The sequence below is a fragment of the Miscanthus floridulus genome, chromosome 8, assembly GCF_019320115.1.
Source record: "Miscanthus floridulus cultivar M001 chromosome 8, ASM1932011v1, whole genome shotgun sequence".
NCBI lineage: Eukaryota > Viridiplantae > Streptophyta > Magnoliopsida > Poales > Poaceae > Miscanthus > Miscanthus floridulus.
Genome location: NC_089587.1, coordinates 45,311,450 through 45,332,590, shown reverse-complemented (window position 1 = coordinate 45,332,590; position 21,141 = coordinate 45,311,450). Strand labels below are relative to the sequence as shown.

At 45.4% G+C, this 21,141-nt stretch overlaps 1 protein-coding gene across 1 annotated transcript; it reads left to right on the top strand.

The window, feature by feature from the left end:
• Window positions 1–15,728: 15,728 nt before the first annotated feature.
• On the top strand, window positions 15,729–18,566 carry LOC136471847 (methionine aminopeptidase 1B, chloroplastic-like). Its single transcript, XM_066469595.1, has 10 exons — window positions 15,729–15,906; window positions 15,995–16,073; window positions 16,208–16,454; window positions 16,559–16,720; window positions 16,905–16,946; window positions 17,083–17,154; window positions 17,235–17,314; window positions 17,587–17,681; window positions 17,773–17,820; window positions 17,939–18,566. The coding sequence occupies exons 1-10, from the start codon at window positions 15,828–15,830 to the stop codon at window positions 18,085–18,087; spliced, it is 1,053 nt and encodes a 350-aa protein (XP_066325692.1). The 5' UTR covers window positions 15,729–15,827; the 3' UTR covers window positions 18,088–18,566.
• Window positions 18,567–21,141: the final 2,575 nt, after the last annotated feature.

The following is a 21,141-nucleotide window of genomic DNA, read 5'->3' as shown; positions in this document are numbered from 1 at the left end:
ATCAATTACTCAGTCATAGCACCTATTTAAAGGCTACAAAGATTACAGGAGATGCCTAACATATGTAAGAATCTACTTTAAAAATTTCAGATTAAACCCATTTACCAATTAGCCACTAAAAATAGTACATTAATTATAGGCCTCATATATGCCTCACTCCCTCCGTCCCACTCCTAATAGATCTCATATATGCCTAGATTTGTCTTCTTTCAACTCAATCATGCAACCTGCAAGATATTGTAAAGCAAAGGATGATAAGAAGGGCTTCATCATGTAAGTAGAGGTCAAACTTGAATATGCTGTATAGCTAAATCCATAATTGCAGATCATGTTCGAGTGTATGAAGATAGCGCCAAGGCACGACACTACGATCATTGTCACAGTGTAGCACACTGGCATGGTGCACAGATGTGCAACTGGTAGCTGCATTCCCTGTAATAGAAATGCATGTAGTACTCTATATATTTCATAAGGGTATAGTGGAATCTCATGCTATTTAGGACATTTAATTTATGAATTTAAGGATAATAGGAAGCATCGGTTTAATGAGAAAAATGGAAGCGAAACATGGTTGAGCACGGCTGTGAGTGGAGTGGCACAAATACAGCTCTATTTGAACCATATCCAGAGAAAAAATATGTAGTTTCCATCCGAAGTGAGCAGTGAGAAGCTTGCAAGTATGGATTTAAAGTGTGTGCTTGCAAGTATGGTTCAAGAGCAGTGGTAAATATGTGAATATCATTTTTTATCTAATCCTTTGTAGAGGCTGAACTTTTGATAAGGTGAATGATAAATTAACAGTACCTTTAAAGAAAAAAAGAGAGTAAGATTTAACTTTTAAGATATAGGATAAGTTAGTTTATACGTTTATGATCCATGATGACAAATTTAAAGAAAAAGGTACTCAATGATTATATATTAACTTGGAAGAGGGTACAGACCCTTTAGATTTTGCGAAGTGAATCATGCACAAATTTCAATGTGCGGAGCACAGATTAAAAAATACAATTAGAATGGGGCAAATAAGTGTTTGATACCTGAAATTGCTTGGCATAGCGGAGTAGGTTCTTGGTGATGGCACTTTGCCAAGAGATGCGCCCTTGTTGGCTGTGCTTGGAGATGATTGCAGAGTGCCAGCTCCTCTGTCTGCATCATGTGGAAAAGCTACACAGCCATCTCCTGCATTACCATACCACGCCGTGCGTGCACTTGGAAGAATATGTGCTGCGGCATTTCGCCGAACAGCTTCTGAGCATAAGCAGGCCCGTGGTCTTGGCGTGGAAGATTAACCGTTTGACGCTGTCGCTGAACCTCGATGTGGCTCCACCTCACTCTCAAGCTCGGCTCGTACCATCGTGATGGTGACGGAGACAGCCAGAGGCTCGTGCTTTGGTGGCAGCGATGGAGACAGCTAGGGCCTCGTGATGCGCCTTGATAAGCTTCTGCTGGAGCACGACATGCGTGGTAGCCTTCCGTGCCGGCAGCGGCCTCGGCCACATCGCGCGGCATGACGATCTCAGCAGGAGCAGCGTCTCGGCAGCAAGGCTGAATTGCTGGCCAATGGTTGCCACGTGGAAGACTATGTGCTCGCCGCCGCCGAATTTGATGCCCTGTGGTCGCACAAGTGGTGCCGTTGTGTGTGGCGACGAGGGGCCGTGACAAAAGAGGGGATGATGAAGCATAGTTCGTTGTCCTAGGCGCAGCCTCATGGACAATTTGTGCGACTGCGACACCGCCGCGGCTGCGAGCAGTGGGGAGCGGCGATCTAGATCTGGGGATGCAAGGAATGTGATGAGCTGTCGCTTGCCATGGCCTATACGCCGCGGCCGCGAAGGAGGCCGAGAGCTGCGACGCGCGGGCAGGCCAGCGCCCGGACGACGAGCGGGTTCGCGATGTTTCGCGACTGATTGGGTTCGCAGATTAACGGGGATGACCCGCTATGACCCAGATCGAACGGTCCAGCTCGCGTCATCGTTAGATCCAATGGCTCGTGGGTTAGCGGGTGACACGACACTCTTAGGTGCCTGTTTTTGGGTGCAAGATTCATATATAGAGATGTCTCTCATACATATTCACACATAACCCCTTGGATTCCTCTTCTTTTCTGCCCATACTCCTTCCCTCTAAATCTCACGTACGAACAGAGGAGGAGCTCGGGACACGATTCACGCGGTGGCCACGGCTCGACTAGCGACCGAGGATCCGGGCGACGGCAACCGAAAGTTGGGGAGCACCAGGGCCTTACCACGGACATGGCTATGGTGATGGTTGAGTCGGAGGCAGCCCGAGCAGAGCTGGCCACGTGCGAGCGTGTGAGACGGCGGCGCTCCGTAGCGGACATGGTGGTGTCAGCTCATCTCCAGCGAGACCTTCGGTAAAAATAGGGAGAGCATAGACACCAGGAGGTCAAGATAAGTCGAGATGCATTGGATCAAGCTAAAACCAAGCGTAGGGACCTACCCCAAAACGTGCTCTGTTACGGCGACGAGATTACCGGCGGCTCGGAAGTTCTGAAATTGGCCGGCGACAGCGAACTGCTGAGTTTCTATGTGGGTTTGCTGGTTAGGCAACTTCCATGGCTACTCTCTGGTGCGAGGAATTAGACCAGGAGGCTCGGGGCTGCGCGAATTTGAAAGGCGAAGAGGTGCGGTTACACCCGATGGAGACGGTGTCGACTATTCCGGCTGGGTCAAGGCCAATAATGGCCGGAGCAGCGCGTCCACCAGCGAGCAGGTGAGCTAGGCATTGATGGGTCGTCGCGACTCGGTTGGACGAAGGGCGCTGCCTTGGCCGGGTCGGTCAAAAGTCACGGCGGACGATAGGGCAGCAGCGAACCAGCGACACAGCGGCAGCGCACAGCGAGATAGGCACGACAGCAGCAGTGCAAGCACAGGCCATATTGGCGCTCGGACGCGCCCAACATGGCGAGGAAAAGGACGTGGCTCTCGTCAAGCACGGCAGCGGGTCACCCGGCCTTGGCACGACGGGCTGCGACCACGACGAACGAAGCGAGCAGGGCGCACAGATCAGCGGAGACCGGGCGTAGCACGGCGGCACAGCAGCTTTGATTGCTCGGCATGCAGGGCAGCAGCGTCTCTCTCTCTCGGTCAAACTTGGCTTGCACCAGCGGCCAGCAGCAGCGATTTTTTTTTTAATTTTAACACTTTTTGATAACTAATTTTAAATCTAACACCGCAAGTTTTTTAAAAAAAAAAACTAACACTTTTGGCCGCGCCTATTGCCTTGGCGCGGCCAAATGCCTGTGCCGCGTCATGCATGGTGGCGCGGCAGAGGTCTGACGTGGTGACGACCAGTTTCGGTGACCGTTGACGTGGCAGCTCTTGCCGCGCCACCATGCATGGTGCGGCAGTGCCGCGCCCTGATCCGTGGCGTGGCAGAGCCGAATAAATATTGCACCCAGTCCTGCCTGACCGAGCAGCAAGCCCGCCTGGCCGCCGCGCTCGCCGCTCGGCCGGCGGTACCTGAACGGTTTAATCCGAATGCGTCGCGCCGATAGTGGGAGTTATTCTAAGTATTGCTTGATGTAAAATCAATAGTAGATTTGTTTCTGTCTTTTGTTGAATTTTTTTCACGGTCGAATAGAAAATTTGATAAGCCAATGATTTGTTTTCCGTCTTTCATAATACGGTTAACCACCAATTTAACTAATCGATTATGAAAAATTACCACCGACGTCGAGATACGTCGGGACTGTCGGTTCCCGAACTAGTTGGTACTTAATCTCGCCGGCAGTGCTGCCGCGACGCAAAGAAATGAATATGAAACAGATAAATGAAGTCCATACGCAAGTTGACAAGCTGGCACATAATATTTTTATTGTTTTGACATAAGTTTGACATAACATAACCAAATAACCCCACAAGTTTCGGACGCCAATATTCATTTAACCTAACAAACTAAGATTCAGGAGTGTAAGGATCCCTCGGACGTCTCTGTCGCTTCGGATTTGTTGGCAACACATTGGGAGTGTAGCCAACGTCAGTATGGTCGCGTCAACGGTGCGTACGGCTCGTACCCTATAAGTATATGATACGCACGATTACTTATAATTCTTTATGATCGTTAGTTCATGGAGCTTACGTATTTAAATAAACTATCTTTGATAGTACCTGTGAGGCTGCTTGGGTACCAAGCGGGGCACCACCAAGCTGAGACATGCCGATCTCGTCCTACAGCCAATCGTCCCACTGGTCGTGCTGTCTGCAGAAGCCCGAGGGTCGTCGTCCTCGTCGTCCTCGGTTGTAGGGTCCTTCCCAGCGCTATGATGTGGTGGTGTACGCACTGCAGAAGTGGCACCTGTCATCTGCTGAGAAGAGTCGGCTGGTGTCCTCAAAGAGGCTGAAGACGTGGCACCCGACCGCGTCGAGAGTGGCGGTTCCTCATAAGGAGTGTCCATGCAGCTCAGCTTCTGAGCTAGCTTCCTGCAGCTCTTCTTCACCTTCTGCATAAATAGACGTTAAAGTTAGTGTATTTCCCAAACGCATATACACTGAACAAATATTTTCGGAATGAATAAGTTTATGTTTACCTCCACAAAAGCCGCGAGAACGCCTGGCCCCAGCCCTCTAGACTCGTGAAGCTGGTACGCTGCTTCGTTGGACAGCCTCAACAATTGTGTCGCCTAGGTACAGAAACATGGTTAAACAATTTTAGTATACATACTTAATACCAAATGGATAACAAATTTTACCATTCAAGTATCTTACCATGTATCTTTGTAGCGGGGCTCTCTGTAGCTGTGTGTCCTCCCTAGTGGTAACGTCATACACATCTTCGATAACATCTTCCTCCAAGTCCTCATCAATCGCCACGTCAGTGTGCGGGGGCTTAATATGTGTCCTCGTAGACCTGTGAAGCCAGCGTAGGTACTCGTCGAAGGTGTGCTGGTCATGTGGAGGACTCGCATGGACCGGATGTCGTACCCTGTTCTGCCACAAATGGATGCGCAAGCTGTGTGTCACGCGCCAATCATTGGTCTTGTACCTCTTCATGCGGTCATACATGTAACAAAACGATGTTAGTTATACCACACACCTCTGGATTGTAGTATTGTTATTAATCGATAACGCACCCGTGCAATTCTTGGTTGGTGGAGTAAAGCGGTGGTGGGCAGCCTGTCATTCTCCCAAACTGTCTGCAGACCCGGATGGGCAAGTGAATCTCGACCACATGGAAGAAAATAAGAGGGACGTCGCAGCGATACTCGTCTGACTCGTCCCTAGTGACAGGACTGAGATAGTCCTGGAGCTCCGGAGCATCCCAAGGACACCAATGCACTTGAAATTTCATAATTGAGTTGAGAGAATTCCTTATTTGACACTGGAAAAATAAGTCGTTCCTTTCTTGGCCCTGAAATTTTCTTCGTTCCCTATTTGACACTCACTTCAACTTTCGTTCCTAATTTGACACTGCCGTCAATTCCGTTAGCTAACGGTGTTAACTGGCCGTTAAAAAGACGTTTTTGCCCCTAGAAAAAAAAAGCGGCGAAGCAAATTTGAGAGGAAAAAAAAAACCTGCGCCTTTTTTTTGTAGCTGGGCGCATGCATCAGAGGCGGGCGCGGGTTTTTTTTCCTCTCAAATTTGCTTCGCTGTTTTTTTTCTAGGGGCAAAAACGTCTTTTTAATGGTCAGTTAACACCGTTAGCTAACGGAATTGACGGCAGTGTCAAATTAGGAACGAAAGTTGAAGTCAGTGTCAAATAGGGAACGAAGAAAATTTTAGGGCCAAGAAAGGAACGACTCATTTTCCCAGTGTCAAATAAGGAATTCTCCCAATTGAGTTAGGTTGTGATATAGTGTAGATTGAACAAGACACATGTATGATAGTAAAGAGAGCGTAACCTGGTGCTGTGTCAGGACGTCGAGACCGTTTGTGTACTCCATGTACTTGCGCCACGCATTCCCTCTAGCTAACGCTGATTCCGTCCAGATATACAGAGTTGTAGGGAGTGTATCATGCCCGTTTCATCGCTGCATTGAACACAATAATGAATTAGCCATTAATAATGAATTCATATGTAACTGTCTCCAAGAATATAGTGAACCGAAGTACTTACCAGTAAATCATTATTAAGGGGTCTTCCAACAGGCCATCGTTCCCAACACCACACCTGAAGTAGGTACGAGCAACCCCCAAGGTTCGCATATCCTGAGGTGCGACGGCAGGCAACGCATAGCTATCGATACGTCCATGCCAGGACTACGTTGTCCTAGCTGTACGCCGCTATGTTCTCCCACGGTTGTCGTAGTATGTCAAGGAACATCCAGCTGATCATGTTGCCCGAGGCGTCTGGGAAGAGGAAAGCACCAAGAAAGTGCCAGAGCCACACTCGAGTGAACCTGTCGATCAGAGCCTCCTCAGCCTGTGGGTCCGAGTAATCAAAGCGCTCCGTAATCCAGGACGACGAAACCCCAGAACTTTTCCTAAAATTGACCAAAGAAAATGAGACCCCATAGCTACAGGAAAGCAATACAAGTATTAAATAGGCTTGAATTACTCACTTATTTTTTTTGGAAGCATCGTCGTCCGATGGAAGAAAGTCAGTAAACTGAGCCACCAGCTCCCTCCAGTGATCGTTGTTAACTATCCCTGTCACTGGAAGTCCCCCCAACCAAAGGCCTAAAATAGCCTTCACGTCCGGCAACGTCAAGGTCATCTCGCCACAAGATAGGTGAAACGTGTAGGTCTCAGGCCTCCACCTGTTATAAGAATAGAACGACTGTTAGTTGCCTCAAATTTGTTAGAAGAAAGTTTACGTACAAAGAATGCACTCGTACCTGTCTACAGCTGCAGTAAGTAGTGCTGGGTCAAGGAGCGGAAGACCGTGGTTGACAACACGGATAAGCTCGAGGAAGCCGGCACGTCGTATGTACAGCGCATAACGCTCGTCCCACTGGTACGCCCTGGTGTGCGTGCGGGGCCTCAAAGGAGGCAAGGCCACCTCTACGTCATTGTCACTCAAGATGTGTGCTCGGTGCTGGTCGTCGTACTCCACCTCAAGAATGGGGTACAATGGGTGCTGTGTGGGAGGAGCCATCCTGTTACTAACTGATAAACAAAGCGTTAGAGTATTCAAATTAACAAAATTTAAATTAACATGAGTAAGTTCACAAACAAATCACTAACCTAACTATCCTAAATCCCTTAACCCAAAATCCTAACTATACTAGATAATAAATACATAATCAATCCCTAAAATACCTAAATCCTTTTGGGTTTAGAGTAAACTAGTATCTATACCCAAAATTCCTAACTAAATAACTAACTATAAACTAAATAATAAATACATAAACAATCCATAAACCCTAAATCACTAACTATCATTAATCAATACCAATCATAAAACCCTAACTATCCTAAATTACTAACTATCCTAAATCACTAATTATCCTAAATCAATAATAATCAAAAAAATATGAAATCAACCCTAACTATCCTAAATCACTAATTATCCTAAATCAATAATAAGCAAAAAAAAAATAAAATCGAGAGGATGTACCTTAGGAGCGGGCGGCCTTGACGCGCCGGTGTTCGTGGCGCGGCCGGCGCGGGCGCTGCGCGGCGGGAGTGGCCGGGCGCGACGTGGTCGGGCGGGCGCTGGCGCCGGGCGCTGCGCGGTGGCTGGCGGCGCTGGTGGTGGATGGGCGAGTGCGGGCGCTGGCGGCAGGCGGGCGGACAGGGTGTGTGCGGGTGGCCGGCTGGCCACGCGGTATTTATTCGGCTCTGCCGCGCCATGGATCAGGGCGCGACACTGCCGCGCCAAGGTAGGTGGCGCGGCAAGAGCCACGTCAACGGCCACCGAAACCGGTCGTCGCCACGTCAGACCTCTGCCGCGCCACCATACAGGGCGCGACACAGGCATTTGGCCACGCCAGGACAATAGACGCGGTCAAAAGTGTTAGTTTAAAAAAAACTTACAGTGTTAGATTTAAAATTAGTTATCAAAAAGTGTTAAAATTAAAAAAATCGCAGCAGCGTGCATGCGTGAGTGTTGTGTGCGTGTGTGTGGCTTGTGTGTGTTTTGTTTTCCGATTTCTTTTTTTTTACAAACACATACTTCATCATGCACATTTTTATTACTAACAAAGATTTGTTGTCCTGTTCGCTTCGCTGAAAAAACAGATCGAAATATTGTTTCGGCTGATTTGTTGTGAGAGAAAAAAATTGTTCCGACTAAAAAAACAAGCAAAAAAAAGTACGAATTATAACACAAGCGAACAAGACCTGTATTTCCTGACAATGTTTAAGTTGGCTATAATGTTAAAAGAACCTTTACTCAGCATTTTTAGTATTACAAGTAAGAGATCATTACAGAACACATGAAACTTATGAGTCAAGTTTTATCAATCTTAACCTATTTGCTAATTAGGCACGTAACACCCGGGTGTTATACTATCCACCTTCCTTTTTACTGTTCTCCCGGTGCTGTTTGTGCTCCTTCCTGTCGCCCGTGGAGCGGAGAGCGTGCTATCGAGCAAGTACTATATAACCAAACCTCGCACTCTGGGACTCTGGGTTCCAAACTGTGAGTCAAGTGGCCATGATCAAGCTCAGATATAAAAATAGTATGATTCTTTCTAAAAAGTCCTTATTTCTCCCTCTAACAAAAGACAGTGTGTTTAAGTTGCATGTATTAGGTGAATACAAAAAAATGGTTACAATCAACTTTTATGGAGCGGTTTTGCATATTTGAAGTCAAATGAGTAGATTTGTTTCAAAAGTTTTATCATAATTTATGCTTCCTCTACTTTGAAACATTTTACTAAAATATTATTAAGCAATTCATGATTTCCCATGAAAAAAGAGGAGGGGCAAATGAGATAGGCGTGCGTGGTGAACATACATATATATGTGTTTGCCCCTGTTTATAGGGCCTACTAGGGTTAATATCTAGATAGCTAAAAATTACCTTAGTGCATTTAAATAAGAGGGATAAAAATAGCCAAGTCTTCAATTTAGCCAACGACAGCTAATTTAAGTTAACTTTTAGCCTCAACTAGGAACCGTCTAAGGGCCTGTTTGGGACTGCTCTGCTCCACCTTTTATAGCTCTGCTCCTAAATTTTTCTACCAAACATGTCCAACTCCACAAACTCTGTTCCCAAAAAAAGATAGAGTTTTGGTCCAACTCCATGTTTTTCGCGGAGCTCCTCAGAGGGTACTCCACAAACCAGCGTTTCGTATGTCCTCGTGGAGTTGGAGGTAATTACCCGCAATTGCCACTCGTTACGCAAATACCGTTTCGTTCTATTTCCTCCCGTCGCCCCCACCCGACGCCCTCATCCTCCTCTACTCCCGTCTCCTCTCTCCTCTGCTCCAGCCCGTCCTCCCCCAAACCCTAGCGACGCCGCCGCTCATTCCGGCCACCATGGCAAGACATCCGACCAGGTGATGGACGGAGAAGATAGATCCGTTGATCCTGAACTGGATCCTCTCTTTTCTTACCCCCAAATCCCCTCCGTCTTCCCTCCCCCAACTTCGCATGAAGCTGCTGCCGGCGTGTTCGTGGGTCGAGGAAGCTCGCCGGCGCCTAGGGTGGGGCTAGCGTGGCCTCCTCCGGCGGCGCCGCCGGTGGCCTCCGTCTAGGTCGGGATGGGTGGTGGCCATCTAGGACCAGCTGCTGGCCGATCAGGACAGGCCGCCCCACAAGCCACGGCCGACCAACGCCCTCTGGCATGTGCTTCACGCAAACGACCACTACCAGTGAAGAAGAAAGATGAACAGGTATTGCTCCTTGCTGTAAAACTTCAAAATGAGCTTCATGATGCCTTGAATACATAGTATTTGTGCGACAGTTTGGGCAAAATTCAATAGATTGTCCTGAGTGCTTGAACATACTATTGCAATATCATGGTCAGGGTGATCAAATGGACTGGAATGACGCACATTTGCAATTAGCCTGCGAGTTGATGGCTGAACAAGTTAGTAGAGGCAATCGCCCAAATACTCATTTGAACTCTGTAGGTTATACTGAGGTCTCAGCTAGGTTTTTGCAAATGACTGGTATCTCATTATCAAAGACTCAAATTAAGAACAAGTGAGATAAATTAAAGGCTGATTGGACCATTTGGCTAAAGTTGAAGAGGAGGCAAACAGGTACTGGTTGGAACAATGCGACCCAAACAATTGACATGGAGGCTGAGTGGTGGAAGAAAGTAAAAAATGTGAGTGCTATCAGCTGATAATTTTATTCTGATCTTTTCTTGAAGAATTTAACTTGGCATTTAATTTTCCATGTTTATCTGTATCTGTAGTTGATGTGCTGTTAATTTTATTCTGATTTTTTCTTGAAGAATTTAATTTTCCTTCTATAATCCTACAATAAAAAATATTCAAGGCCCATCAGTTATCAGCAATCTAACTTGGCATTTAGTACATACCAATTTGGTTTTATAGGAAATCCTAAAGTAATGATGATACATTAGAAAAGAAAAGACCACTAGTGGACAACAATATTACAGTTAATTAGCTGACCATCAATGCAATAGACCTGAGGACAAGGATTTGAAATCCTGAAGTAACCAGATTCCAGATTGAGACAGGAAATGAAATACCAATACAGAAAAACATTAAGAATATTTTCTGCAGCGGTAAATAACACCTGGATCAGAAGTTCGCTTCTCTGGGTTAACATTAGATTCTGCAGTTGTTTCCTGGCATGTTTCCGTTGGTTCTTCATTAACCTCTAAGCCTGCCTCTGGAACAGCTTGCTTTTCTGGGATAATATCAGTTTCCACCACTGCGCCCTGACATGTTTCCACAGGCTCTTGGTTAACCTCAGCTACTGGAATTTCATCAGTTTCCTTTTCTGGGTTAACATGATTTTCCATGGGATTTTGACTGATCTCCGGTCCCAGCTTCTGATGAATCCCTGACTTGGGCATCTGACTGGTTTCCCTGACTTGGGTATAACACATATAAAGCAAAAAAGTTTCATACAGACTGTAACCTAAACACAAATGTAGAAATGTAACTGCTAACATATAATTGAGAATGACAAAATTACAAAACCTATTGTTCAGCTATCTAAGCATCGTTTGCAGTTAATGGCATGGTTTATACAAAAAGAATTCCATAACTTGCAGAAGCACAAAGTTATTTTTCCTGAACTTGCAGTTATTAGCTACGATTCTGATAATTCAAGTCATCATGCAGTAATGCCAAGCACAAAGTTATTTAGCAATATTGAAAACAGTTTAGATCATCAGCTATGTTTTTGTTTTTGTTTTTGCAGGATATTCCAGGGTGTGGCAAGTTCAGGAAAAAACCTATCCAAAATGAGGATTTGCTTAGGAAAATGTTTAGAAATATTACAAATGAGGAAGCAGATCATTGGAACCCTTTTAGTGACAATCCTATTATCCCTACTAGCCAAGAGCAACCTTTTGATGTAGACGACAGTGAATATGTTGATGGAGAGAATAATGCCCAAGGTGACCCATTTGATGCCAACAAGGAGGGGGATGAGGAGGTTCAAGAAGTCACTCCAAGTGCGGTTCCAAATAAAAACCTCGTGTTGCTGCTGTGGATAGGAAAAAGGCAAAGTCAAGCACAACTCTTCTAATGGTTAAAGCAATTTCGAAGATATCTGACTGTTCAAGTTCATTTACAGCAAAGAAGCAAGAAGGGATCACCATCAGGGAAATAATGGAGCATGTGAAGGACTGTGGTGTGGCGTATGGTTCAGATGAGCATGACATTGCCACACAGCTGTTTGTGAAGAAGGAACACGGAGAAATGTTTATGACCTTGCCTACTAGAGAAATTAGGCTCAATTGGCTTAGGAAGAGGCACAATGACAAATATGGAAGTTAGTTTTTTTTTTGCAACCTGTATGCTATTATTTTACTTCTGGCAACCTGTATGACATTGCCACAATGAGATTTTTTTTGCGCACCTGTATGCTACTGTATGCTACTATTTTGACTATTATTGGTCCTTTTTCTCTGTGTATGTCCTTTTTTCTCTCTGTGTTGCTGTTTTGTTTCTAATTGGCATCCTACATGGCCTTTTTTTTACCTCTATGCAGAGTGATGATGAAACTGGTGATGAAACTGATACCTCTGACAATGAGAGCATGGCATTTTGGAATCTTGTATTGGCTGGTGCTAAACTGCAGGTTATGTTGAATTATATGTTGACAAAAATCCACCTAGGACATCACTCCTTAGTGGTATGGGCTGGTTGCTAGAGACGCTAAACACACCAGGAGAATGTCATTCGCAGCTTCGGATGAGCACATAGATGTTCTATGACCTTCATGATTTATTGGTTGGAAGGTATGGTCTGAAACCATCCCTACATATAAACACTCAGGAGATGTTGGCAGTGTTCTTATTTGTGTTATCTGGAAATGAATCTAATAGAAAAGCACAAAACCGGTTCAAGCACTCGGGTGAAACTATTCACAGAAAATTTGATGAGGTACTGAATGCTTTCATGGATATGTCTAGAGATTTTATTAGACCAAAGGACCCCAACTTCCGAACTATTCATAGGAGGATAAGAGATGATCGTAGAGCATATCCACATTTCAAAGATTGCATTGGTGCTCTAGATGGTACTCATATCCGAGTTTTGTTGCCACCTGACGATCAAGTAAGATATATTGGAAAGTCTGGTATACCTACTCAAAACGTTCTAGCAAGTTGTGACTTTGATATGAGGTTCACATGTGTCGACGGGACAGCCGGGCTCTATGCATGATACTAGTGTCCTGTACAATGCAATTAGAGTGGACGAGAGCTTTTTTCCACACCCTCCAAAAGGTATTAAAAATATGGCCATGCACTTCATTGTTTGATCAAATGCTTACAAATGTGTTCTGATATTTTGTTTCTAATAATTATAGGCAAATATTATGTTGTCGATGCGGGATATCTTAATCGTCCGGGATACCTTTGTCCTTATAAAGGTGAGAGGCATTGGCGGATCCAGGGGGGCTGGGGGCTGCAGCCCCCCCCCCCCCCCCCCGTGAGCCTTAATTCCTTGTTAAATTACTGTAGCATCAAGCATAAATCATCATTAAATCTTCATTATCAATCAACATGTCCATTACTTAGCCCCCTCCTTGATCTCGTCCTGAATCCGCCACTGGTGAGAGGTATCATATGCCGGAGTGGCATAGAGGAATGGAACCAAAGACTCCTAAAGAAAGGTTCAATCATGTTCACTCATCCATCCGCAATGTTATTGAGCGATCATTTGGAGTGCTAAAAATGAAATGGCAGATTCTATATAAAATGGCATCCTACCCGATGTTCAAGCAAAAAATGATTGTTGTGGCTACTATGGTCCTTCACAACTTCATTCGTGAGCATGGCGGTGAAGACTTGGACTTCGCTCGGTGCGACCGTGATCCAAATTATGTTCCAGAGATTCCAGAAAGGTACTTCAAATATGTGGCTAGATCAAATTGCTCTACTGATGCACCGAATGCTCCTACTATGGACAAATTCCGTGATGACTTGGCCACCGCTCTTTCTCTAGCTTGGAACTAGAATTATGTATTAGTCACTATTCTCTAGTTATCTATGGACAACTATTTCTATTAGAATGATGGACTTTGTTATCTTATTTATCATTAGTCATGTATGGACAATTATTTGTATCCGAAATATGAACTTTGTCAATTATCCATCAAGCGCTTTAAAATTTACGTGACAAAAGTATGGAATTATTTGGCCGAAATATTTGTTTTTTACTTTTCTCCAATAAATTAAATGAGATTATAATATTTACACCATATTTGAATTGGTAAAAAAATATTCAATTACACATGCTCTGCATACAACACAACATACACCAAACATCGATCAGGGGCATAGTAGACCTTTCCTATAGAAACCTCATGTTTCCAGAGCTGGAGCTAAACTGCGTGCCAAACAGGTCCACTTGCTCCAAAAACTCCACAGTGGAGCTGCTCTGTGATGGAGTTGGTGGAGCAGAGCTGGAAAAGGTGGAGCAGAGTAGTCCCAAACAGGCCCTAAAATTTGCTCTGTTTTATTTTCTTTTAACAGGGCAATCATGAAACTTTCTATCCCTGAAATTTGAGGGGGAAAACCTTTTGAGGATTGCTGGCACCCGGACTTCCAATGGATAGAATTTCATCGGACGGTACTGAATGGCCCTATAAAAATGCGTCGCACTCCCACCGTATCGCTGCCGTCCTTCCCCGTTTGTCTCGCCCCGCCCCGCGCCCACCGCTCCTTTCCCCTGACCCCTTTCTCTCTCTCCGCGCAGGCGGGACCCGGGAGCTAAGATGAGGACGAGCACGCACCGTCCGCATGACCCCAGGCGCACCGCGCAACCCATCCGTCGGCCCTTGGCTCGCCGCGCCCCTTCCCTCGGTGCCTAGGCTGTGCCCCCATGACTCTCTGAATATACCTTTAAAACATGAAACACTTGCAACATGAAATACTTGAATGCAACATAAGTCTAAAGCAGATGAAATATTTAGAACATACACTTGCAACATGTGTGTGAAACATATGCGACATCCAGATAAAACATTTGCAACTTGCAACATGAAAATACGTATTGCAACATAAGACTAAAACAGATAAAATATTTCGCACATACTCTTGCAACATATGTGTGAAATATATGCAGCATCCAAATAAGTACACTTGCAACATACGTTTGAAAAAGCAGATGAAACATTTGGAATGGACGCTTGCAACATACGTGTATTGTGTACAACCATTGCAATATGCGCAACATCACGATGTATTTTTGCAACATCCATATAAAACACTTGCAACATATCTCTGAAACATCTGAAACATACTCTTGAAACATGCGCTTTCAACACAACATCTCCATGCTGCTCAGCAGAATGGAGGCTCATGGTGTGTGTTGTTCACCATAGGCAGCGGCCCAGCGGCGTTTATAGGCGGCAGGCCGACAGCAGTGGCTGCACGTTGCAGAAGGGAGGCATTGGCTACACCAGCGGCAGGGAGGTTGCGGCTGCGCGACTTGGAGAGGGCAGCAGTACGTTGCGCCTAGCAGAGACGGTAGCTGCACGTCGCGACTCAGAGGCGGCCGCACGCCGTGCTTGGCAAGGCTAGCGGCCGCGCGCTGCACCTCGTCGGGCTTGCGGCCGTGCTCTCGGAGGCGACAAGTGAGCGGATAAGAACGATAGAAAGAAGATCAAGTGAATAAAAATAAATGGATAAACAGTTTTTTCTTTTGAAATAAAAAACGTGGGTGGTTGGGCTGGCGTCGTGGTCCAGCCATAGCCGGACGTATGCACGGTTCGCCCAGCTCAGAGCATTACCGAAAACGTTTCTCTCCCTGCCTCGTTGGGCGTGAAACTTCCTGTCCCAGTCTAAGGCTATCTGCACTGAGCACCGCTAAACAGCCCTGCAGGACGCGGTGGCGTACCGCACGCTCGCACCGCGCGCCTGCAAACGGCTCTGCAGCACGCGCGCGTGCCTGCCCATCGCTACTTCCAGCGTACCGGCCACGTAGCATGCTAAACACCGTAACGGAGAGAGAGAGAGAGAGTTGGTGAGAGAAAAAGAAGGAGGGAGGGGAGTAAAATATGGAATAGTGGGTATAGAGTATGGAATAGAGATAACATGAGTGCAGAAGAAATAGATATAGAGTAGAGAATCTTGATGACTAAGATAGAATATTTTTTTTAAGTATAGAAATAGAAGTTGACAAGTGCGGATAGCCTAAGTGGTGCAGTGAATACTGAATACCATCCCTCCAACTCCAACTGCTCTCGCCTTATCCTCAGTTCCTCACCCACTTCCCGCCATCCGCGGGTCCTGCGCCGCCGCCTGATACCCAGCAGCAGCGATGGCGGCGAGGGTCCCGGCGGCCGACCTCAACCAGCACCTCTCGTCGCCGTTCACCGCATTGCGCTGCCGCAGTCCAGGTACATATGCTTCTCCTTTCTCATTAATTCGGCCGCCCTAGTTAACCCCCAATCCCCTTTTCCTTGTCTCCACCGCTGCTTCTCGCAGGTGACGAGGCGCCTCTCCGCGTAGCATCAAAGATTCCGTGGAGAAGTGCGGAACCCACGACGGCGAGGATCCTCTGCAGGTGCTCATGATCATTCCTATGCCCCTGCGATATATATACCGTCCCAATTCGTTCCCAAAATCAAATCCGCACCTCGAAATTCCTGCCAATCGCAGACACCTGCACTCTGAGTCTCTGACACGATCGAACTGAAGGGCCGCAGAGGTGCAGGGCTCTGGAGGAGGATCCAAGAGGAGGAGGAGGGAGCCGCTGCGGCGCGGGGCCGTCAGCGCGCGCCTCCCGGTGCCGGACCACATACCCCGGCCACCCTACGTCGGCACGGACGCCGTCCCGGACGTGAGCCCGGACCGGCAGGTGCACGACGGCGAGAGCATCATGCGCATGCTGGACGCCTGCGAGCTCGCCGCTCGAGTCCTGCACCATGCCGGAGCCATGGTCAAAGTGAGTTGAGTAGAGTAGTGAGCGCGCGTCCTGCCTCCTGCGGATCTGGTTCGCTTTCTGTCGACAAATTTGTGACCCGTGCGTGCACGCACATGCATGTGCAGCCCTCCGTGACGACGGACGAGATCGACAGAGCTGTGCACCAGATGATCGTCGACGCCGGCGCTTACCCCTCCCCACTTGGATACGGCGGGTTCCCCAAGAGCGTGTGCACGTCGGTGAACGAGTGCACCTGCCACGGTATCCCCGACTCACGCGAGCTACAGGTTTGGGCACTTATTTTTCTTCTAGTTTCTGCCTTGAATGTAGTAGCAAACTAGTACCAGCACTTGAACAAAGACACATTTCTTAGTCATCGTGTGCTACCTGAAATGAAACAGGTATATATAATTGCTGAACTTGCTTAATTTTGGAGCTGAACAGTCATGCTTCCTCCCAATGACCTTGCAGGATGGAGACATTATCAACATTGATGTAACTGTCTATTTAAACGTATGTGTGCTACCTGCTGTTCTTTTCATCTGCAACCGACACATTTTTTCTTATCGTTGCTCTGTTCTAATGCCATCAATCAATTTAGTAATTGATAAATGTTGATGTCATAAAGTGACATGGACTGTTGCTCCAGGGCTACCACGGGGACACCTCAAGAACATACCTTTGTGGAGAAGTCGATGACGCTACTAAGCAACTTGTGAAGGTGTGATGACTCTGATGTTTCTCCCTTCTGACTACTTCCTCATCGTATTGTGTGAACCAATCTTTTGTGGTCTGTAATAGGTCACTGAAGAGTGCATGATGCGAGGCATATCAGCCTGCAAGCACGGTGCTAGTTTCAAGGAAATTGGACAGAGAATAAGGTCTTGATCTCTCTTATTTATCGAACATATGTGAGCATGAATCTTCTGATGCTTCGTTAACATCCAGATAAGCGTTTTTTATGAAGCTTATTTCTTAAGCATGACACTTTCTGATGCCGCTGTTGCGTATTATCTGAATAGAACTTTGATTCTTAACAACCCCGACAGCTTGCATATTATCTGGCCACAGTGTACCGCATTTTACTGTTGAATTTTCCATTGCCATGAACTTGGTCCTGTCAGCGATTGAGACTCTGCTTTGGTTGTTTCAGTGAGCACGCAGAGAAATATGGCTATGGCATCGACCCCTTTGTTGGGCACGGCATTGGGAGGATATTCCATTGCGAACCCATCATATGGCATACCTGTAAGTAATTAAACACATACTGTTTCGTTTTCTGATCACTGTGGTTAATTCAGTCAAGCACGGCCTGAAGACACATCCGTGACCGTGACAGACGATTACGAGCCAGGGTTCATGGTCGCAGGCCAGACATTCACCATCGGTAAGCACCCGTCCCAAGACCTCTCTCTCCTCTCCTCCCATGATCTTTTATCATCGTTGAGGGAATTGTTTACTGATCACCGTCCGAATGGCCACCGACTCCACGCAATGCAATGCAGAGCCAACGCTGTCGATGGGGAGCACGCAGTGCGTGGTGTGGGACGACGGCTGGACGGCTGTGGCGGTGGACGGCAGCCTCAGCGCGCAGTTCGAGCACACCGTGCTGGTCACCAGCGACGGCGCCGAGATCCTAACTGGGTTTCCGTAGCATCACATGAGCGTGGGCGCAACGGACCTGCAGGCTGCAGCCATGCGGACGCTGGTATCTTTTGTAAATTTTAAAAACTCGACCTGCGGGGTAAGCCTTCTCAGGCATTGCTGTAAGAGAGAAGACATTCTCACACAGGCCAAGAAAATCCCCTAATCCCTGCCCCACCCTGACACAGGGCACCGTTGTCCTGTGAGAACCGGGCCGGGCCTTTGATCTGTGCTTTGGCCATGGGACGAGGGGATTTTTTTAACTTCAGCCTGAAATTCACTCCCACAGGAAGTCGAACTCAGGACCTGAGGAGTGACACCGAGGCCATCTAACTAGTTCAGCCAGGCACCTTTGGCACTTTTGACAATTTTACTAGAAATAGATAGAATCTGCGTTGTCACGAGCAAACAGATACTGAAAAATCCATTATCTTTAGGGATATAGATGGGCATGTAGCCGTCCAAGTGTAAGAAAATAACAGAGGTGACTTTCACAATACAGACAATATACACCACCTCAATTAGTGTATAATTTGTGTAATACAATCAAAGATATTTGAGATAAGTCCTACTAGTTATAAGATAATCATTAGCCACTAGTTTTAATGGCAAATCAAACATTATTAATCTACTAAATCATTGCACATCAACAATCTACATTCAGAATAATAATGTAACTTGAAAAGAGAAGATTCAGAAGTACATGAATCTCTACTACTATGAACTACGAAATGTCTCTATCATCAGCCTCAATTGTTTTCTCGGCCTCTTCCCCGCGGGCCGCAGCCCACGACCTGAGATCAAAACCTAGTAACGGGCTCCTCCTCGAGCGTCCAAAGATTTGCCCAGCAGGAGCAGCACTGAGGAAACAACAGTGCAAATCATCAAGCACCGATGGGCAACCAGGCCACTGTAGCATACAATTTTAAGAACAAAATCAGATACACATCATATGTGAGTCTAGAAAGTCAAATCTCATATATAGCTACAAATAAGGGTAATATCATAAGACAATGCTTATTATATAGCATATTAGTATAAAGAATACAACCTCAGAGTATAGACAGTGGAAAGACGACTCTGACCTTCAGGTGAAGACTCCACTTCTGGACAACTGACTGGTTGATCACAAGCCTAATTCCTCCAAACTCTAGCAATCTGGTACCCATCCGGGATTTTTTCAAAGATTTAAAAAGTAAAGCAAGCATAAGTACATGCCGTACTCAACAAATATAATATGGGGTTCATGAGGCTCAAAAGGCTGACACTGGTTTAACTATGATTAGCTTTTAATAAGTCATGATTTTAGCAAAGGAGTAGCACAAGTTTATCAAAAGCCCATATAAACACATGATCCAGTAAACATGAATAATGAATAGCATAAACAATAATCATTAGTGAGCATCTTCATCATCAGTATCATAAGTGTTCATCATCTATTCTGTAAGGGTTCTAAGGCCGCTCGTAACCGTGAGCACGGTTGGTATACCAGTTTTACACTCTGCAGAGGTTGTACACTTTCACTGTAAGTCGTGATTTACCCTTTCGTCTGAGGTGATCAGCCTCTTGACCCACGACCAAGAAAGGTCGGTAGGGTTAACTATGAAGCCTTTCAAAGATTCGTCTAACAAGTTAGGGCCGCTAAGGTTTCCCTATCAATAAGCATGAACTTCCCTCCAAGGAGTGACTAACAAAATACAAAGAAACCAAAGTGCACCCTCTTGGCAGGCCGAGATCATACAAATCGGAGCCCCTCTTGCGCCATAAAGGTAACCACTAACAAGCTAGAAAAGGTCCTCATACTGAGTTAAAGCCAGAGCCATATAGTCCTCACGGTTATACTGTAAGTCTCGGATGATCACTTAGGGAGAGGAATCTAGAGCACCATAAAAATAGCCCAATGCTCTAGCCCCCTTGTTTCATGTTGCTAAAAAGCATATTTTAATGTTTATTGCGTATACCGTTACAAGATCATAGTTTTAATCAAGCACTAGCAAAGCTATCCAATGCAATAACCCAAAGGTATCAAGGTACAAGTACAAAAGTCTAGGATATCATTAGTGGCAGTCAAGGTAGACACATGCAGTATGAATTAAATGATTTAAGGTGTATAGGACAATAAAGAAGATCCCATGCTATATTTGCCTTAAACTCATATCCTTCTTCTATTGAATTGTAACCTCCAAAAGACTTCTTCTGGATCACTAACTTCTTCTATTTTACCAATGTACTTCTCACCGACTAGACATGATCATAAAGCATCATACAAGCATCCATGCAATCATATATGAAGTAAACAATAGAACTAAATTAGAACAGTACACCAAACATATGAAACAGCAAGTAAAATTGTTTTAAAGATATTCTACATGTTATTACGAACACACAGACGCGAAAAGCACGCTAATCGAAACTACGGTTGTAAAGAAACGACTACAGGGTTTTATATTATAAAAAAAAGAGAAGACTATAAGCTTGATTTATGTTAATTAGGAAAAACTATGTGAGTAACATTAATTTAGATTAAACAAATCATATTTATACTTAAAAACTGAGTTGAAGCTAATCATATTTCATTTATAAATATTTTGATATCAATTATGCCAATTCAACTTTTACTTGCAAATATAAACTGACATGTGAGAACATCTAATCAAATTTGATATCTATGTTTAGAATAAACATATTATAATTTAGAAACATATTTATGTTAGCAACTAGCTATGTTAAAACTTATTTGCAAAAAAAACATTATATATAATTATGTTGCTTTTATTTATAAAAACTAGTTGCATGCATATTAATCAAATTAATATTTAAGCACATATATAAAAGTCACTTGACATAAAAAACGACGACACTGGCATATAGATCACATCGATATGAATCTAACGCAATTGGAACGACTCGAAGCAGACTTAAAACAAATATACGACGACAATATTACGAATTGATGGTAATTTCGTAATTACCTCGTCTTCATCCTTTGGCCTTTCGTACAGCCACCACATGGCCATGGCAATAGTAACTGTGCAGGGGTGGACTCGACTTGTTGCATGAAGGA

What these genes read in the sequence shown, in the direction of transcription:
- LOC136471847 (XM_066469595.1), top strand. Translation starts at nt 15,828, where the DNA reads ATGGCGGCGAGGGTCCCGGCGGCCGACCTCAACCAGCACCTCTCGTCG. An exon ending in ATGCCGGAGCCATGGTCAAA is followed by an intron (nt 16,455 to 16,558) that starts GTGAGTTGAGTA and finishes ATGCATGTGCAG; the next exon opens with CCCTCCGTGACGACGGACGA. An exon ending in CCGACTCACGCGAGCTACAG is followed by an intron (nt 16,721 to 16,904) that starts GTTTGGGCACTT and finishes ATGACCTTGCAG; the next exon opens with GATGGAGACATTATCAACAT.